Below are 20,204 nucleotides of genomic sequence, written 5' to 3'. Positions count from 1 at the left end.
GCCCGACCTCGATTGTAAGGTTACCTTATATGTACAGTCCGCATAGTTGCAGCTTGATATTACAGCATTAGGAACTCTTACGATCAATGTCGTTAGTATTTCGTTACCTAATTCGTCATCCGTGCGACGAGCTTCGAACTACAATAAACGAATCGCCCATCGGGCCACCGCGCCATCGGGGCGGCGTTTGGGAGCAGCAGCCTCGCCTCGGAAGACGAACTGTCTGTCGGCTCCTGTTACGGTCTCTGGTGCCGTACCGTGTCCTGACATACCCCCAGGGTGGGCCAACAATCACTGTCCAGCAGTGAGCGGCGCCGGCAGCCGGCCGCCGTCCCAGACACTTCTCAGAAACTGTTAGCGCGATGAAAATAGAAATGAATCATTGCAATTTGAGGAATTAGTGTCATACAGTCAAGAAAGTTATTTGGTACAGTAGAGCCATGATTTTTCATTCGGCGGAGTTCCTGACGAAGTAAAGTTACGTCTGTGCTATGGTTTCGTGGTGCCCAGTCATTCTTTATTCCGCTAATGAAGTTTTTCTGTGTTGATTAAGTCCTCAATTAGGAACTGTCGTTTAATCAGATAACACGGTTAACCTCAGCAGGCGTTTCAGCATGTTGACCACTGACAATAAAGTTTCAAGGGGCTATGAAGAGAGTTAATAACCGTTCAAATATCATTAAATTTATGGGTTTATAAGGATGCAAGTCTTCTGTTTTGAAGAGCACTTTAATCTTTCATGCATTGATTCACTGTAAATACTTATTAATTTGCCTCGTCGCTCACAAAGATGCATATGATGAACGAGAGCTCACAAATATCAGTCATCCCTATGCCAGAAAACGTCCCGGACGCCATTTAAAAACCGTGGCCAACCGTATCTGCCTGTCGACGGTGCAGTATTTGCTTACAGATAAGGCATGCCGAGCCACATAAGCGAAGCTGCCATTGGAGGATAAGGACTCGCATGACTAAGCTACGACACCGTTTCTTGCCACAAGCAGCTGTCCTTGACGGGACCGACACGGGCGGCGCGGAAACCAAGTCAACTGAGCATATCGTCCGTCATCCGGTCAGCCGGCGACCGTCTGAAGACTTTGCCCCAGCACACTGGCTGGCAGGCTTCATGATAAGGATTCCTACGTTATTTGAGAACACAGGCCTGCCAGGGCAAAAACAAATAAATAAAAAATGAAAATAGGGCACCACCAAAATTAAGTGGCCGAAATCAGATGAGGTTTTAATTTTGGGTATAGGTAGGGGCACTACTTCGATTCATGACCCTCCCCTTGGAGTTTTCCTGGATCCGCTCCTGGTGCCAACGCGGCTGCGGAGGCCAGGGGGACGCGTCCATGAGATTTAATTTCTGGACAGGAGTCTCCCTGAGATTTTGGTCGATTTTTTTCTTGTCACGTTTTTTTTTTTTTACCAATTTGAGCATGCTTGCGAAAATAAAGTGGCCGAAATCCGAGGAGAAAAAAGATTTTGGGGGTAGGTGAGGTTTTGTGCCTCTGGGAGCCTGGCCCCCCACTTTCGAAAACGTTCCTACACCTATGCTGATTAGTGATCAGTGCGCTATCGTAATAAGCTTGACTTTCTTGCAATTCTTCCAAGCAACTTTGAGTGCTCTCTCTGGTGACAGCATTATGGTAAGGAAGGCGTCTCACCTTGAATAAGCGCAGAATTTTAGCGACGTTGATGCTGACGTCACTGAACGCGGCGCCAATCACGCCGGACACCGGGCTGGGGCGCGTCGCGTTCGTCTCGCACACGGAGGCGGCGCCGGATCCCTGAAACGAACGGAAACAACAGGCTTAGTCACTACATACCGTGATAATGATGAAAAGCTTGCAAGATAAACAAAAACAATCTACGTTTCGTGTGACATGTCCGTTTCGGCTAATTCAGATGACTGACGGATGTGCGTCGCACGTTGTAAAATTGGCTCTGAACATCCTCTCTTCACTGTACCCCTAGCACCCTTCAATTGTTTTTGGGACGTCGTCAACATAGGCGGCGGAACGGGGAGGGGGCGGGGGCACCGTGCCCCCCTTTGATTTTGGCATTTTAACATTAGCCCTATGGGCGTTTGATGCAGAAAGAATGGGACCAAAGGTCGGCAGTGCCTCCTCCCCTTTCATTGAAGGTGTTCCGCCGCCACTAGTCATCAATGGATGTCAATCGGGGCTCTTTAAAGCAGAAAGAGGTTGACAGTTTACCCACATTCACATTTAAGATGGGCTACAAATGTCTTACTGCCAGGACCATCCTTTAGATACTGGCGGACCGTTTTGCCCGACTAAATACTGCCTATACCTATGTTCATGGAATTTTTAGTAAGCGATTTTACGCCACATAAAAATGCTGTGCTCGTCGGCTAGTAACCATAAATAATCAACACCATTACTGAAATGGTCCGAGAGAAGTATTCGTGTCAGGGAAAGCCATAGAGAAGGGCTCCTGAAACTTAAACGTATAAACGTTACAAAGGAAACTGATGTAAATGAAAGCGTCATTAAACGTTGCTCGAAGTGTTAGATGTCCAATGTCTATGATAAAATACAAGCAACGGTACTACGAGGTGGTAAGTATGTAAGTATGTACATCAGCGTCAAGACGCCTCGTACCAATGACTGCTTCAAACAAATAGGTTTTAACAAAACTGACAGAGAGAGAAGGAGAGATAGAGAGAGAGAGAGAGAGAGAGAGAGAGAGAGAGAGAGAGAGAGAGGGAGAGAGAGGAGGAGAAGGAAAAGGAGGAGGAGGAGGAGGAGTAGGAGGAGGAGGAGGAGGAGGAGGAGGAGGAGGAGGAGGAGGAGGAGGAGGAGGAGGAGGAGGAGGAGGAGGAGGAGGACCGCCGACCGCCCTGGCGCCCTTGGCAGCGGAGCGGTCCGAGGCTGGCGGAAGACGACCGCTGCCCTGCCTGCTCCGAGCCCGATAGCGTCGAGCACCTACTAACGGAGTGTCCCGCATACTCCCGCACCCGAGGCCGGCTCTGGGGTTTTACGCCAACGCTCCGTGAAATCTTCCAGGAGCCGGCCAATAAAATCACGGAGTTTCTCCGAGGAGTGGAGCGCGCCGAACCCCCCGTCGACGTGCTCCCGCGGCGGGCCCCCTAGGAGGCCCGCCGCGTGGCGTGCAAGAAGAGAGAGAGAGCAGGAGGAGGAGGAGGATGAGGAGGAGGAAGAGAAGGAAGAGGAGGAGGAGGAAGAGGAGGAAGAGGAGGAGGACGGGGTAGGGGTATAACGGGATATGAGCGTACATAGAAATGAAACGAACGTCACTTTTTGTCAGGATGCTAGTTTAACAAAAACAAACCATGTACCGACGCAAATTACATGTTAAGCGCCGTTTAAATGCAAAAGAGCGAGCATAAAGCATGTTTGCATACATATGGGTGCTGAACTGCCCATTACCTTTTCTCGGTAGGGTGACTAATGATTTCCAATAATGAATGCAGCGCACAATGCGCAAGGCCACGGCCAAAGAGATATGCACTTAGCTGTCACTGTCAGCTTTAATTACTTGAGTGGAACAGCTACATCTACCTGCTTTTACAGCGTCCAATCGGCAAGGACGGCGACTGGACTTTGTAAGTAGTTATATATCCTGAGCTACTACTGTTTTCACAGGCAACGCTGTTTACATATCGCGAGCAACCACACACTCGCCCACGCTCGGAGAACAGAAAACCCGATCAGACTAGCGAAAAGGAATGACAGTATTTAGGAGCAGCACGATGGCACTTTATCATATTTCGTTATTATATAAGACGAGAAGCCAGGGTGCATCCTCAACAGGCACAGGCTGTTCCGTGGTTCAGACAAGCAATGAATAAGATTGGCGAACCATAGCCTGTACAATTACCTGAGTGACAAATAGTGTTTGTTAAGCGTCAGCATGCTTCATCAGGAGATGATGTAGGTTCAACGGCAACGCAGCACACATTAATGTAACAATCACTCAAAACCAATCCGCTGTGACGCTGCTACTTAGGTATCTCTTACTTAAAATTTATAAAAGCTCATTGATTCAGATGTTAGATGCTTTTCGTATGGAATTCTATACCTATTCGCGTCCGCACTCACATTTTATAATTTGATTGGCGGTAACAATAATTCAGCCAGCTAACACCATCTCTACTCTCTACAATCTACAAATGCAGTGATACACTTCACTTAACCCTATTCCTGGCGGGCTCCGCCGGGACAAGAAACTGGCGGGGGGGGGGCCGATTCGGCCCCCCCCTGAGATCTCGAGAACGAAGCAAGATAGCGACAAGCGGTAAACGGCATCGGATACGCACGGCCAAGATCTACAATTTTTACTGAGGTCATTTTCAGGTCAGGTCAAAGATGACGTCACAGGGGTCGAAAAAGTCAAAATGGCGGCACTAGATATGGAGAGAGTTTTTCTCGAATAACTTTCGAATTAGTCAAGATAGGAACAAACTAAGGGCATCATCGTGATCCTCTCGTCAATCCGCATCGAATGATATATATGTTGACCTCGAAAGGTCAAGGTCAAAGGTTGACCTCAGGTCACGTGACCTCGAGGTCATCATGTATATCATTCGATGCGTCTTGACGAGCTGAACACAATGAGACCATCCACGCGTCTGTATCTTGTTCCTGTACGGAGTTATTGGCCAAAAACCTTTGGTGACCTTTGATGACGTCACATGACCTCACAGCTGCCCAACAGCAAAACAGACCTCAAGGTAGTGAAGGTTGATCGTACATGAAGTCATGTATGGTATATGGGGCCATTCCGACCCGTTTTAGTGGTAAAAACAGGGAGTTGATTTTTCCCCCATTGACTTATAATGGGGAGGTCGCGAAATTGACCTGACCTTAGGTCACCGATATCAAAATTCCGAGATATACAAATTGCACATACTGGTACCCTAACTAAACCCTGAAGAGAAGAAATTGATCGGTCAAAAACTCTAGCTCTGGCGTGATTGCAAACTTTTCTGAGGTAGCGTCACCAAACCGCCTCTGGTGACCTGACCTGAGGTCAGATCAACTCAAAATTTTCAGACATGTTGCGTAGAAGCCTTTTAGGAAAAGTCAGAAAATTTGAGCTTCCTAGCTCAACGCGTTTGGGAGATATAACCAAAAAACCTCAGGGGGGGCTCCTGAGGCCCCCCCCCGCCAGGAATAGGGTTAACACATGTGGCCCTGATTCAATGTCAGTATCGTGAGCCTCCAGTTTGCTCCAGAGCATTTAAGTTTCAGACGAGCTCGTAAATGGCTGCAAAGCATCCTTAAGTGCTCCGCAGGTGCACCGGTGTATAGATCCTGACAGAACTGCTTTTTTCTTGTTGTTGTTGTGGACAATACTGCCTACGCATATAGTTTACATTGAAATCGCTCCATTCTATTTTTTGCCATATATTTTTCGCCTCCCGCTAGCTGTATATAATGAGTCTGGGGTCGTTTGGCTCAACGGTTCAGACTCCTCTGCCATTCAATGGGCTCATTTCTGAGTTTCTGTAAAGTTGGAGTGGAGGTGTCGAGTCTTGGAGGTGTCGAGGTGACACCTACCTTTATCGAGCAGATAAAAAAGCAAAGGATACTGAGTGACTGGCAGTACGTTAAATTGGACAGGTACCTACAGCTTATATTAACCCGCGCGGGGCTGGGGGGGGGTAAATTTTACCCCCCCTCGCGAATTTTTGCGATATCTTAAAAACGGCGGCGCGCAGCGCCGCCAAACTTTCAGTACCTTTTCTTACATCAATTTGACACGTTCCCTGAAAATTTGAGCGAAATCCGTCGGAAAATTTTTGAGAAATTGACGTTTTAGTGACGTCATGTTCGCCATTTTCGCCTCAAAAACGGCAAAAGTTCAAACGCCGCTAACATCTTCATTTTTAAAGGAATTAAGACGTAACAAAAAAGGTTATACGTAATTTTACTTTGTCTATCAAATGGCTATCTCGGTTTTTTGAAAATTTTGGATTTCGGCCTAAATTTTTTCAAAAAACTGACTTTTTTGGGAGAATCATCATAAAATCCAAAATTTTGAGTCTATCGAAAAAACCGGAATATATGTCAGAGAAGTGGTCTATGTGCACCTACATACCAAATTTTAGAAGAATCGGTTCAAAAATGTGGAAGTTATTCAAAATTTTATGACGTCACGACACACAAATTTTTTGAAAAACGACTTTTTTGGAAGTTCTAGACCTCGTACGGAAACAAAAATAGCACCATTCGATTCGCCGTGAAAAACTGCATCAGATAGACACCTTTTTAGGCCTTAACAACCAACTTCGAAATTTGACCTCACTTGACCTGACCTTGACCTGACCTCGACCTTAAATTCATCCAGAGGTGGTCCATATCACTTATTGAGTGTGCCTATTGAATTCTATGAGTAAAATGACCCATAAAACATGTGTCGCACATGCCCTTTTCTATATTTTGTTTTTTGGTGACCTGACCTGACCTGACCTGACCTTGACCTTGACCTCTGAATGATATTGTATGCAACGAATATTGTCTTGGTAGCCTAAGAACACGTTTTGGGCGATCAGTCTCAGTCCATGACTCCATTCTTCGGCAACTACGGTGCAAGGCCGATACTGTAGAAACTTGCAATTTGTACCCTTGACCTGACCTTGACTTTGACCTCAAACGTTAAATTAAGTACATGTTTTTAGTAGTTCGTGATGAGAGCTTTCGATTGGCGTTTGAATTTTCCAAATCGGACCATTAGTTCGGGAGATAACAGGGGGGGTAAAATTTACCCCCCCCCAGCCCCGCGCGTTCGGCTGGAGACCCCAGCCCCGCGCGGGTTAAATGAGTACCTGAATGATAGCTATTGATAACATAGCGCATACAAAAATGGCGCAATAATCTTTGCTCTTCATTTACGATAGAATGCGAGGTGGGGAAAGCGCACATGTGTCTAACTACATACTTCAGTTGTAAGGAATTCAGGTAACTTTCAAAACCAATTTAAAAGTTAGGACGACTGCTTCACATTGTAGTAAGCGATGAAAGATAAAATTAAGCTCCTTAAAGCGGCGAATTCAGTTTCTCTCAATCACTGAAACATGATTTGAATAATACATGAGACAACAGAAATAGACTCGGCGATTTCTGTCATTCACATTATTTCCAATATGGTTAGCATACGAAATGGCACGCTGGAACTTCAGCACCGATGAACTGAAAGACCAGTAGACTTGTCACACACTTTTCTCTTTCGTAAGTTGTTTATTCATAGTGTTGACTTCCAACCATGACATTCACATTGTTTCTTCACGATACGAACTTTTACTAAGAATTTACTAAGGTTATATCAATTTGAGATTGATCTATTTCCTTTTATGTCAGATATTCTCGAAGCTTTTCACAATCATCACTTCCGCAAAAGACGAGCGTTTACTTTCGGAGCGGAGGGCGGTTTTATCTGGCTTCTCTGCGGCGGTTCGGCCGCAGAGGCGGGCCGATAGCGTCAATCTCGTGTGTGTCCGGCCCGGCCGCGGGCCGTCGGCACCCGTCACGCGCCCGTCTAGTGGCCGGGAAGTGGGCACGAGAGGCCCGCCGCGCTGCAACAATGGACGGACGCCGCAAGAAAAACAACCGCGAGCCGGCGGCGCATCGCGGCTCGATGACGGAGACCCCCCGATCCGACGTCCGTCTGTGGAGCTCTGTCAGAGATCAGACCGCCGAACAGACGGGCCGGCGCTTGATCGAAGGGCCGGTGGGACGCGGGGCGCGCCGGTGGAGGTCGCAGAGAGGGTCAACGAAGGCGAGACGAGAGATGGCTCACTCGCGACAGACGGCGCACACGACGAATGGTCGCTAGAGAGTAGAGGAGCAAGGTCACAACCACGTCACAACGTAGATCAAAAGGCAAACAGATGGCCGGCAGATAAAAAAAAAAACGACAAAGGCGTAGACGACTAGCAGAAGTTGAGTTGTCATCACAATTGACGCACGTATACTTACGGCGGTCGGCTGAGCCGTTTCATGAGTTCTAGTTGTTATAGATGATAACTGTTTACAACTTCTTTTGGTCATGAAAGCACTGGAATTTCTCTCAGCGAGTGCACAACGTTTTAACTAAAAAGCAAAGTGGATTTATTTGTGGAAGTAAGTTCGTCTTCACTGCGTTGAAGTGTGATCACTGATCATATTCTAAAAAAGAAAAAAATGCACTTCGTTGCAATGATGTGCGGCTTTCAATTTTTTAAGGAAAACGATTTACCGATAGTATTTGCAAATTTTACCAATAATAAGACAGATTAATAAAACAAACTCACTGAGGGTGGTATTGAATATTTTAAGGAATTGAATGCTGTAACTGAGCATGATTAAGATTATGGTGAACTTAACCCACGAGCCACTGGGGGGGGGCATAAAGTTGCCCCCCCCTTTACGTTTTGTGAAATATCTCCGAAACCTGATGAGCTACGAAGGTGAAACTTGGCATAGCTTCAAATGAATACCTAGCCAATGTTTGAGGAAAGTTTGGTGGTTGTAGCACCTAAGATGACGTCACAGTGACGTCATAAATTTTTGTCGTTTGCCGATATGGGCCGTTTCTGATGACGCTGAGCATGAAACTCAACTGTAAATGAGCTAGACAGCACCTGATGTCATCCTAAAACATCTAACTACACTTCCTTCTAGTTTCTGACCAATAATCGACCCTTTATATTCGGTCCCATATATCTGATGTATCGTGAGGAATATGAGAGTCGCAAATCTATAATTTCACTTATGACGTCACTGTGACGTCATTTCAAATGGGATCAACATCAAATTTAGACACAACCTCGGCTAGGTATTCAGAAAGATGTGTGCAAAGTTTCGCTTCTCTATCTCTTCGCGTTGCGACGATATCGTCGCAGAAGTAAAGGGGGGGCAACTATATGCCCCCCCCCCCCAGCGGCCGGCGGGTGGCGCGGAGGCCCAGCGGCCTCCGGGTTAAATAAATATGGTAGTCATCTCTAAAACATTTATTTCAAATAGCTTACTCATGAGCATCGCTACCATATTTACTTAACTTCACCATAATGGTATTGAATACCCGTATGAATGTCGCTCGACCTTAGCCTGCCGCATTATTAGGAGGGCAGTTCTGTGCAGCTATCTGTCATAACCAAAGAAACCATCAAAAGGCCAAGGGCGGCCCGGACAATGAATGACGAGGAGCGTAGCATACATACCATTCGGACGGCGCCGCCATTGGACGCGCCGCGTCCCGACGGGCCGGCCGGCTCTGGACGAGGGTCGGTCATCCCGGCCGCCTAATGGATCCGGCCCGGCCCAATCACCCCTGGGATGTCCCAAACAATAAATACTATTGGCGACTTGGATGGAGCACTGGGGAGCAGGCCGGCCGGCAGCCAGACGGTGCGCGGCTCCGAGCAGCAACTCATCAGCGGCATTCATGGAGGTCCTATTGGATGTTGGTCGCCAGGCGTGTTTTATTGTTCTATGAGGCGTCGTTTAATTATCCCATGAATTATTAGGTGCCCCACAGAGGACGTAGTATGTACCCTGTGACCCGTCTGACCTTAACTGCATGTATCATACTGGGGAAGGTAGTGACCTGCTGAATGATTTATTGATAAACAAGCCGTTGATAGCCACTTGAGCTCTTAAGTATGGCATAATGTTGTCCTGGTTGGCGATAGACATCATACACAAAACGTATGTGAAATCCATTCAAAGACGAAGTTATGTATTTTAACATATAAGAGGAATTTTAATTGCTTAGGCATTAGGCATGGTATAATGCACATACTAGCATTGCTTGATATGAACACTTGCCAACAGTCATATTAAAATATTCCCGTCGGACATTTTCAAAATAACATAATGTTATACTGAGGAAGCCGAGAGTGAGAGTGTGTGGGTGTGTCAGAGAGAGAGAGAGAGAGAGAGAGAGAGAGAGAGAGAGAGAGAGAGAGAGAGAGAGAGAGAGAGAGAGAGAGAGAGAGAGAGAGAGAGAGAGAGAGAGAGAGAGAGAGAGAGAGAGAGAGATGAGGGAGAGAGTGTGGAGGGAGAGAGATAAAATAGAGGAAGAGAGAGAGAGAGAGAGAGAGAGAGAGAGAGAGAGAGAGAGAGAGAGAGAGAGAGAGAGAGAGAGGGGGAGAGGAGAGAGCCGTTGCAAAAAAGAAGTGGCCTAATTCTCAACGGACGTTGCAAAAGAATCAGCTCATTACATCATTGTTCCAAAACAAATACTCAAACTACACCATTAAATTTTAAATGACGCAATTTCCATCCAGTACTAACAGAGCACTTCACTTCCCTCTGATGGCTGAAAAGGTTTGACGGCTGAACTCCACGCCTGATGCTGCAGTCAAATTGTTATGAGAGAGATTAAAAATGTGTGCATGGTTTCCGCGGCCACAGGCTATCGAGACCATAAAAAGTAAACACGTAACTGCCAGTGGCGCGGGAACCGGGGGGGCTAGGGGGGGCTGAGCCCCCCCAGCTTTTCGGCTGGGGGGGCTCGTAATGTATTTGAGCCCCCCCAGCTGGAGGAATCGAAATCGGAAATCTACCAACATAATTTCATAGATTCATACATAGGCGTGGGAACCGGGGGAGGGGGCAGTGGGGGAAGCTTGCCCCCACAACTCTGCGGCCGTGGGGGCGGTGCCCCACAACGTTTCATGAGGCCAGGAACCGTCGGGCAGCTTGTCCTCCCCAAATTAGGGGTTGTGGGTCACAAAGGAAGAAAGCATGTAAGTGAAAAATCCACCTATTTCACTGGCTCGGCAACTCATTTGGCAGATTAACCCGGCCGGGCCCGGGGGGTAATCCCAACCACCGCAGCCCGGGGGGGGCGTTTTTCGCCCCCCCCCCCCTGTCTAACTCCGTAAATAAGGGAGCTACGGAAACAAAAGCGATACCAAACGAAAGGTCCTTAGGAGACGATTCTAAAGCACCTAAAATTTTTGACCTCAGGTCAATTTTCAAGGTCAGAGGTCAAGGTCAAAGGCAAAAACCGGCACATGTGTAGTGATCTCAAAGTAAGCCTTCTAGAGGACGGCAGGCTGCATCAAACCGGCAAAATTGGGTGTCAAACGAAAGAAGAGAATCTGAGGATTCTGAAACTGTGCTCAAAATCAAAGATCAAGGTCAAGGTCACGCTCAAAATTGACCTCAAACTTGGCACTTTTTCGCACATCTTGCGTGCTAACTTCCAAGATGTTTTGAAATGTTCTGAGGCTTATCAGTTCCCTATGTGTGGTTCATCTTACGATACAAGGCTGCTCAAAGGTCAAGGTTACAGAAGAGTATCCCTGCTAGAGGCTATTTCACTAATTCAAGTTAGTTATAATAAACAAGACAATTTTGCCATCCGGAAGCTCTAAATGAAGGCTGAGAGGAAAATAGATGCCAGATTCGTGATCAGCGGATACAAATCCATCATAAACGACCTTTCATGTGTCAAGGTCACCCAGAGGTCATTCGAGGTCACGTGAGGTCAACATAAAATTTGACCTTTTCCGAACAAAATATATATCATTCGACGCGGCTTGACAGGCGAATGCGATGGTACCACTGCCGTAGCTCTAGGACCATTTTTGTCGAAGTTATTTGCGAAAAACTAAAACCACATTTCGGAGTCGTTGACCTGACCTCTGACCTCAGGTCACCAAAACTATTTTTCTATTTTTCTCTAGGTCAAACGTTACACAACCGTGCTCGTAATTTGTCTTTATCTCTAAAACTCTATTTTTAGCAGCTGTTTGAAGTTTGCGTCTGTGACGCCGAAGTTTGCCGTGCAGGGGTCTAGAAAAATGGACCTTGTGACGTCATCAAGGGGGCTAGGTCCAAATTTTTTACTTCAGAAGATGTCAAATTGATGGGAAAAAAGGTACTGAAAGTTTCGCTTTCCTATCCCTAAGCGTTCGGGAGCTATCGCAAATATTCGCCAGGGGGGGCGAAAAACGCCCCCCCCGGGCCCGCGAGGGTTAAAACCTTTACTCCAGGTTGCCAAAACGGTAGTTTCTTCACTCAGCTGAGACGGAATACCTCACTTTTTGAAAATATTTTCGTTTTTTTTTTTGTTGTTGAAAAGGCCAAGGTCTGAAAAATAAGTGGCCTAAAACCGGTGAGAAAACTAGATTTGGGGGTACCCTAGGTTGATTTCTATTATGGTTCAGCCCCCCCAGTCTGGAAGAAGTTCCCGCGCCACTGGTAACTGCAGTACTCGCACGGCCGAGAAATCGCTGTGGTCAGGTCGCACGGGTTGGGTTGCTAGTGACCAGTAGATGATCTCAAGTCAAAGTAGGATGAAGTGTAAGCAGGGTGATTAAGGCTTTAATCATTGCTTACGATCTGCAGCCTGTCCAGAGGTATGAACTACCGCAATGAAAATACTGATTAAAAAGTATTAGCGATATCGGCAGCCAGCCAATAGCCGGTGCCGATTTATCGTTCACCACATAACCGAACATATTTTTGCCTATTCTTCCTTCAGTTTCCTTGAAATTCGAGAATGCCTACCCCATATTTTTCGAAAATCAAAGCATTGCCGTCTTTCATGGTAAATCGCAATCCTGAAGACAACGGCCAACAGCCTTTCTACATCTCTACCTTCGCTCTGAACTTGTAAATGGCTAGTGCGAAAATGATGTGCTGTTGGATCAACACACACTCAAAAATAGTTGAGCTGATTGCGACATATTCGCCGGAAACGGCTGCAAAATCGAGTTCCTGGTCATGTAACGGCCGCGAAGTGCTCCGGGATCTCCGACCTGAATGTAAAGTGGGCTTCTCAGCTGCTTGTTTCTGTCGGCGAAAATAAATGTTCCGTCGGGAAATGTCTGTCCTATAATAGCGCCAAATGACTGTTACAACAGGTAGCGCCACGGTGAATTTTCCAGCCGCAGAGCTGATGTCACCATCGCTTAATTCACCTCATGAACCTCCTGGGCGTTGCTCTGTTTTAAGTTATTTGAATATATGACGTCCAAATAAGTTAAGTTGATTTATTAGATTGCTTGAAACTGCTTGGAGGGATTAAGGCTTCCTACAAGGGCTTGCTGTTTTCCAATGACGAATCAAAGACAAATACTATGTGCAGTTTTGGCGTCAAACATGTCGCCCTGCAGAGACATGACGCAACTCTTGAGAACCCATTGTCCTTATTTCAGCCAGCGAAGCCGTCCTAAATTACGCTATACAGTATAATGCGCGTTATGTACGCATATAAACGCAAAAATGTACGATATGTACATTATATGCAAATGCATACGCTATATGTAGGTAGCCGACTGGGACTTTGGTGGTCTGTTACATCGTACTGTATTACACAAATAGTTTGCTAGGTAATACCGTATACCTCATCAAGAGACTAAAGGATCCATCCTCTAAAATACTTTCTCTCATTTTGTAGCAATGGGCACTGTTTGGAAAAAGAAATTGATCGGCTTTTGCTCCTCCCCAATTATCCAGCTGCGGCAGAGCCCCATGCCTACCAAAGTGCTCGGAAAGTATTGGTACTTATGTACTTTTACTTACATAGGAATTGGTCCACGCTACGGAGCCGCCCTGTCGTCCATTCAAGGAGTCGGTCTGGTGTCGGTTATTTACAGAAGCCGCCCGCGCAGGTAAGAAAACGGTGCCATCTAGCACATGAACTCACCGACTGCCGGTCTAACGGCACTATTTAATCAAGCCAGTTCAAGGGTACCCATTTGATTTGATAGGCTTCAAAATTGATGCGAATTGATGTAGATTACGTTGAACAGGTGAGTCCGATATCGTAGGCATCCAACCTGACCCAAATTGGCCACGTAGAGCGTTCGACGCAGTAAACTGTCATTGCAGCTGCGATGGATGTCTGGGCGATGGACTGCAAACCGAGCCGTTATGTGACACACCAAAGTGACGTTTGTGGCCCATATAAATAACACCGCAAGGGATAAGATAGTCGTTTGAAATTTACGTTCGGTCTTTCCATGAAATTTCACCAATTCGTCACCCCTAGCGCTCGATGTAACTGCACAATTTCGTCTCCGGTTATAAAATCAAATAATACCAAAGTTATCCAGGGTACCACTACCCATCTTATTACTGACTAATTTGGGATTAAACAACTGAAGCGTGTACCTAGAAGGTAAGCAAGCCCTTTCTTAGTAGGAAATTGTTGAGATTCGTATGGATTCGTCATCGCAGCTCTCAAGTTTATCGTAACCAGCGGTACCAGAATGGCACGATTATAAAGCTTTATGAAGTGATATGATGCCCTTAAATATTAAAGCAGATTCCATTTAACGGAAGAACAATTAACATGATGAAACATTCTATCATAGTAAGTAAGCGCAATGGCAAAGCGCAAGAGCAAAATGAGCGCGAGAGTCTTGTGGGACAAAGCTACACAGCGGCCGCGTTCCGCGCCTTCTCGGATGGGAGTGTGGAACGGCGTTCCAGCAGTTCCAGTCGTTCCCCATTGGAACAGCAAAGCGCTCCAGGTGGGCAGCTGCGGGGAAGAGCGGCAGCTCTGTTTTACTCTATGTTTTATTTTCGCTCGGCTCGTGGCCGAAAGGTAATAAGCGCCGCCAACGGTAACACGAGGAGGGCGGAGCGCCAGGCAGTGCGGGAAGATGGCAGGCGGGCTGCCGTGAGCACCTCTCAGAGCAAGGCATGTCCAAGCCGCCCGCGAAATGTGCGGCAGTCGAGGCTGTCGTGTCTGTGTCCGAGCCGGCAGCTGACGAGCAGCCGTGGGAACGTGGGCGGTTATTGCCCCCATGAACACACAAATAAACGTCGCCGTAACATTTACGCCAGCAATACGAAGCTGGCGAGTACAATGTCGGCTGGTATCTGTTCGCGGCTCTGCTCCGAGCTGCGGCGGCACCCCAAAGCTGGCGGGGAGCCGTTCACCTCTGGGCGTCCGACTGATGAGTTCATCGCTCAACGATCTGCAAATAATCCGCTCGCCTTGTAAATAGCGCATCACTTACGGGCCTGTGCCGACCAAAATGAACTGGGTGATCAAGGGGCTCTTTCCGATTCCCAGCCGTTCGTAAAGACCTCCGGGGAAATTGCCCAGCCCTCGAGCGGGCGAGCCTGGCAGAAGGGTGCGGCTGCGATAGCAAGGCACTCGAGATGGTACAATATTAATGAGTGTCGTTATAAATATGGTAGAGCGTAGATGATCCTACATCAGCGTATGCATGCTCATAGCAGATATTTGTGTTTTACTTTTGTAGTATCTAAGCATTCGTTATTTCCCGTTGCAGTTCCCTCGCTGTTTGTTGGCTTTTAGTGTATGAGTGTTTTGTGCATAACAAACAATTAGTTATAAGCAAACAATGAGTTATATCCAACAAACACTTAAAAGCTCGAAACATTCCAAGCAAAACTAGAATATGCATAGGTATGCATATGCCTACACATATACATATACATTATACATGTCATATACATATACATATATGCATGCACATATCTACGTCTAGTCGTGTGGCCTAACCGTGAATCCCCTGGGCCATCATGCAATTTGTCCACATACCCATTTAAATGCAGTGTTCTAGCTTGCAGTGTTTTATTGAAAACAAACCTCTTGTTTTACGCGAAGTTAGTTCCGTCTATTTAACTTTGCACGGGCCTGCGCAGGAGTTTCTAACAGATTCGTTCGCGTAATGTATGCAAACGTGGCTCGGCCAGCCAAACAGCGCCGCGGCCGGGGCGCGCCGAAACAATATTTTCATGAAAAACTGAAGCGGAAGGGGACCGCAGTCCCGGCGACGCGATGGGCTAAAATAAACATTGCATTAATCATAAATCGTTTGCCGCCTGCAAGTGGTCGAACGCGCCTGGAGGAGTTACACACATGAAATGAGCTAGGCCCTGCAGGGTCGTTGCAATACGGTACTCAAACTAAAACAGAAGGCCGAGCTTTAGAGAGTCGAATTGGATCAGTCAGATCAAAGGACTATTTTCGCTCTGGGCGGAACTCACGGGAAGAACTCTGCCGGTGTCGGCTGCAGAGTCGACATGTCGAACTCGCTCCCGAGTCCCGGTTCCTAGCTTTGGCAATACGCGTGCGCTCTGTGGCACCTGCCCTATATATGGCTCAGTGCTATATGTGTCCGGCTCCTCTATTTGGTTCAGTTTCCACATGGAGTCATCTACAATGCATGGATGTATAAGGCTCTGTCCCCCTGTCCCGCTGTTTTAGCAGCTAGTTTCCCATTGATCCGTGCGAAGCGGTTCACTGGCCGTCTATACGCTGACGGGGCCCGGTGGAACCGATTCATCCTAAACTCCCTCGACCCGCCGCCCGCTCAGCCCGCCCGCTCGGCGGAGTGGCTGCTCCGGCGGCAGCGCGCCTCTGTTTGCCGGCCGGAGCTCCCCTGGGGCGGCGCCGGGGCGGTTTATCCACGGCAGAGGCGGCAGCGGCGGCGGCCACCCAGGCCCCTCCAGTCCGGTCACGTACCGAACCAGGCCGCGTCCGGAGCCGTCGCCGAGTCGGCACCGACCCGGACCGATCGTCGGACGCGACGCGACGGGTTCCCGGACCGGACCGACGAACCGGACCGGACCGGACCGACTCACCGGTAGTCTGGACCGGACCGATGGACCGGTCTCCAGACTAACCGAGCGCTGCCCTGGCCGGACCGGACCGGACCGTCTCGCTGGTCCCGCCGACGGTCGATGAGACGAGACCTGAGATGATTTTCTATTGGTTAATGCGCCACGTGCTCAGCTATTTCTGGACAGAGCAATCAGGTTTCCATAGTGATGTGTTTTTTCTGGACCTTGACCCTTTTTCGCAATTACGTCGAAGTAATGATCCTGATATGCACTGCGCAAGATAAATGGTTATTGGACGGCATCGCCGGCTGAGTATGCGCATGACCTCATATATGCGGCAGGTCTCTATTACATCAGATATAATGCGCTTGATTAGCATCAGTCGGCGTCACACAGGCCCGAGTGCGCTGTTATTGGGATGGACCGCCGGTACTGGCGCCCAGTTATCCGCCGCGTGCTGACGGGAACTACGCCAGAGGTCGGCATATAAATACACACGTGTATGTTTTATGCAGCTGATATCAGACAGGCCATTAGCGATCCGTCGCTGGTACTGATGTCTAGTGCGGAAATGAACTTCAGCTTTAATTACATAGATAAATAATTTAATAGGAAAAGTCTGTTTTACTTGTGACGTGAATATTTTTGCATTGTTAAGTCTAGCCGATTTATTTATTTAATGGTGAAATAAAAATCAGTCATAGCAACTTCCATTTTGAGGTTGTGTTCTTATCTCAGAACAACAGCAAGCATCCCCACTCGCTCCCATCAGTTCCCCGTCCGTCCCAAGCTATCCATCCTCGGGACCCCTTTGGCGCTCACCTGGTTCATGTTGCTCCTGACGAACTCCATCGACTGCTCCAGGGCGTACGTGCCGCTGCTGCACGTGTCCAGGATCCGCACCCCGATCCGGATCCCTGGCAGCAGGCGCGGGTCGCGGTTGATCTCGTCCACCGCCCAGAGCATCGCCTCCAGACGCTGGATGCCCTTCTCCTGTTTGATTTTACCGCAGTGCGCCTGGTCGCCGCGACTGATGTGCTCGTGCATCGGGAACAGGCCGCCGAACATGAGGTCGCCCTCCAGCCGGACGACTCGGGGTTCGGCGCTGTCGGGCGGGGACGGTAGAGCGGGGCCGGGCAGCAGGGCCACCAGCAGGACCAGCGGCACGGCCAGCGGTGGCCGGCGCCGAGCGGCCAGCACGGACAGGAGCATACCGACTCACCGGTCAGCGAGCCGCTCCCTCAGAACATTCCAGCTGAAACGGCAGCGCAGCACAGACGGACTCAGCATTAGAGTTGCAAAGTTTTCCCAATGGGCTGCTACCGGCACCGCCCCGCCCCACAAACATTTTCTGGGATACCGGCATGCTACCACGCCCCAAGCAAAAAAAAAACGCCAAATTACCGGCATACTAAAAAACCTGCATTCTTGATTCTGGCTTACCCCTACATGAGATGCCACATTTTGGCAATTTCAGTAACCGCCCCACCCAACAGCCACCCATTGTCCAACTTATTACAATTCAATAGCCCTTAGTGTCCAAAGTTTGAATCATATGCTGATAATTTTTTGTGCAAAATCAAAAATACCGGCATGCTACCGGCAAGACATGCCAGATACCACGAAAAAAACCCGCGGTAGTGAAAAATTACCGGCATGCCGGTAGTGCGGTAGGGAAATTTTGCAACTCTACTCAGCATCACATCTCTTCTGTTGTGCTTAGCTATACAAACGGACAAAAGATGGATGCTATGTAATAGCAAGCACAAATTCTATCAACCTAAAATTAAACGAAGTTTTAACTGAGAAACTCACGTTCACTTCTGACATTAGGCCAATCACTACAACCTTCCTTTTGTTTCCCAATCTCCCCCCCCCCCCCTCTCTCTCTCTCTCTCTCTCTCTCTCTCTCTCTCTCTCTCTCTCTCTCTCTCTCTCTCTCTCTCTCTCTCTCTCTCTCTCTCTCTCTCCTCCCTTATCAGCAGACGCGGCCGTCATACGACACCCCGCTGCCATCCTGATCCAGTGATGCTGCGCCGGAGTACGGCGTCGTGTCACTCGATATAGCCCCGGATACTGGGCAGGCGGATCGCAACGGCCTAGTGTACGGCGGCACAGCCTAAGTGCCAGTGAAGCTCGCCTGGAGGCCGGGCCATCAGGCCGAGTGGTCTACACATGCAGCCGCAGTGATGAAGCGCGGACAAAATTGGCCCCGACTCGCGTGCCTCACCCGGTTAACTGAGTATACCGGAAAGGGATGAAAGGCAGTTACGCACTGACACTCTGCAGCGAACAAAGCTCGTTGTTTGTTCGGCCCTCCAGCAAACGAGTGGATGGTCAACCGATGCATTTCTGAGGTAATAATTTATTTTACGCATAATATTAGCGATCGAGATAAGACAAAATTGTTTATTTATGTAGGATCCACGAGGCGCTCATTTAAAGCAACGCTCTCGTATACTTTGAGCTGGTGACAGGGCGGACCGGGATTCGCTGTAAACTTGGAGCTGACAATAAATACGTCATGTCCTCACTTTACTCCACTTTAGATCAAAAGTAGTTGTGAAAGAATAATGTCATCGTTCTTCGTCGCAAAACAGGGAGCGTTGCGGAACAAAGTTGCAGCATACCATCGGTTGTCGGGACAGCTTTTAGGACAAAGGCGGGCGCAGCCGTAAATCCGGCCAGACATAAACGTCTATAGACGTTTCTAGTTATACTTCTCCACGATATATATCTCACCAGTGTAATTCACCCAGCTCAAAGTTATGCCCTAATATATCCGACAGAACAGGAAAAATAAGGCGGTGGAGACATCACAGGCTGGCAGACGCCCTGCTGCAAAACAAAAACAGACGGCTAAATCACGGTCGACGTCAACGGGCGCAGAAATGACGGCGGCGAATATCGTCCGTCCGACGCCTCCCGACGCAGCGCCTCGGCCTCTCTGATTCCTTCGCTCGGCTCCGTCCCTCTTCGACAATATGCCAACCTGTCAGTCCCTCTTCGCGCCTTCCCGTTCTTTTCGTCTCTTGCTTCTCTCCTCTTAAACATTATCTTTTTCGAGCCCCTTCGCCCGTTCTCCGTACGTCTTCATATCTCCGTTCTCTCGTCCATGTCATGTGCATATCCGTTCGTCCTCGCTCCTCTCCGTCTCTTCTACATCCGTATCGGGTATTCTGTCACTCAAAGCACGGATCTCTGTCGTCAGCCATTTCCATCTCATTCGTCTGGCTTCCTGATTCCCTGTCTTTGCGTATAGTTCCCTGATCAGAATTTGTGGCTGTTATTTCCTCCCAGTTACCACTGCTGTACCTCGCCAAGTTACTCTCGTTGTGTCTGTGTATGACAATTGTAAGCAGTTGAGACTAGTATAATAACAAGGAACAACAATGATAGACGAGCGCGTTTCGGCTAATACGTGTCTGTGTATGTAAATACGGCCACCCACCGCGTCAATCGCGGCGGTAAGCAGTCCTTTGAGTGACGTAAGCAGGTGACCAACACACCCCGGGGCTCTTCCCACCGCGTCAGTCGCGGCGGTGAGCGGTCCTTTGAATGACGTCATTGGGTGGCCAACACACCCCGGGGCTAAAGGTCGCCGCAGCCGGCTGTTGATCCTAGGCACACGGCCCGCCGTGTGCCGCTGTTTGTATGAGATCTCTAACAGGACCC

At 48.3% G+C, this 20,204-nt stretch overlaps 1 protein-coding gene across 1 annotated transcript in view; it reads right to left on the bottom strand.

The window, feature by feature from the left end:
• The window catches only part of LOC122391581 (metabotropic glutamate receptor 2-like), a 69,957-nt gene that overhangs the window by 42,221 nt on the left and 7,532 nt on the right, over nucleotides 1–20,204 (bottom strand). The window contains exons 2-3 of the mRNA XM_043385641.1: nucleotides 17,352–17,784; nucleotides 1,668–1,790 (exon numbers count right to left, since the gene is read on the bottom strand). Of these exons, the coding sequence (XP_043241576.1) occupies nucleotides 1,668–1,790; nucleotides 17,352–17,741 (513 nt within the window). The 5' untranslated portion in view covers nucleotides 17,742–17,784. The remainder of the gene's footprint in view (nucleotides 1–1,667; nucleotides 1,791–17,351; nucleotides 17,785–20,204) is intronic.

Source organism: Amphibalanus amphitrite, unplaced genomic scaffold (genome assembly GCF_019059575.1).
Source record: "Amphibalanus amphitrite isolate SeventyFive unplaced genomic scaffold, NRLGWU_Aamphi_draft 000445F_arrow, whole genome shotgun sequence".
NCBI lineage: Eukaryota > Metazoa > Arthropoda > Thecostraca > Balanomorpha > Balanidae > Amphibalanus > Amphibalanus amphitrite.
This window is presented reverse-complemented; position numbering and strand designations above follow the sequence as displayed.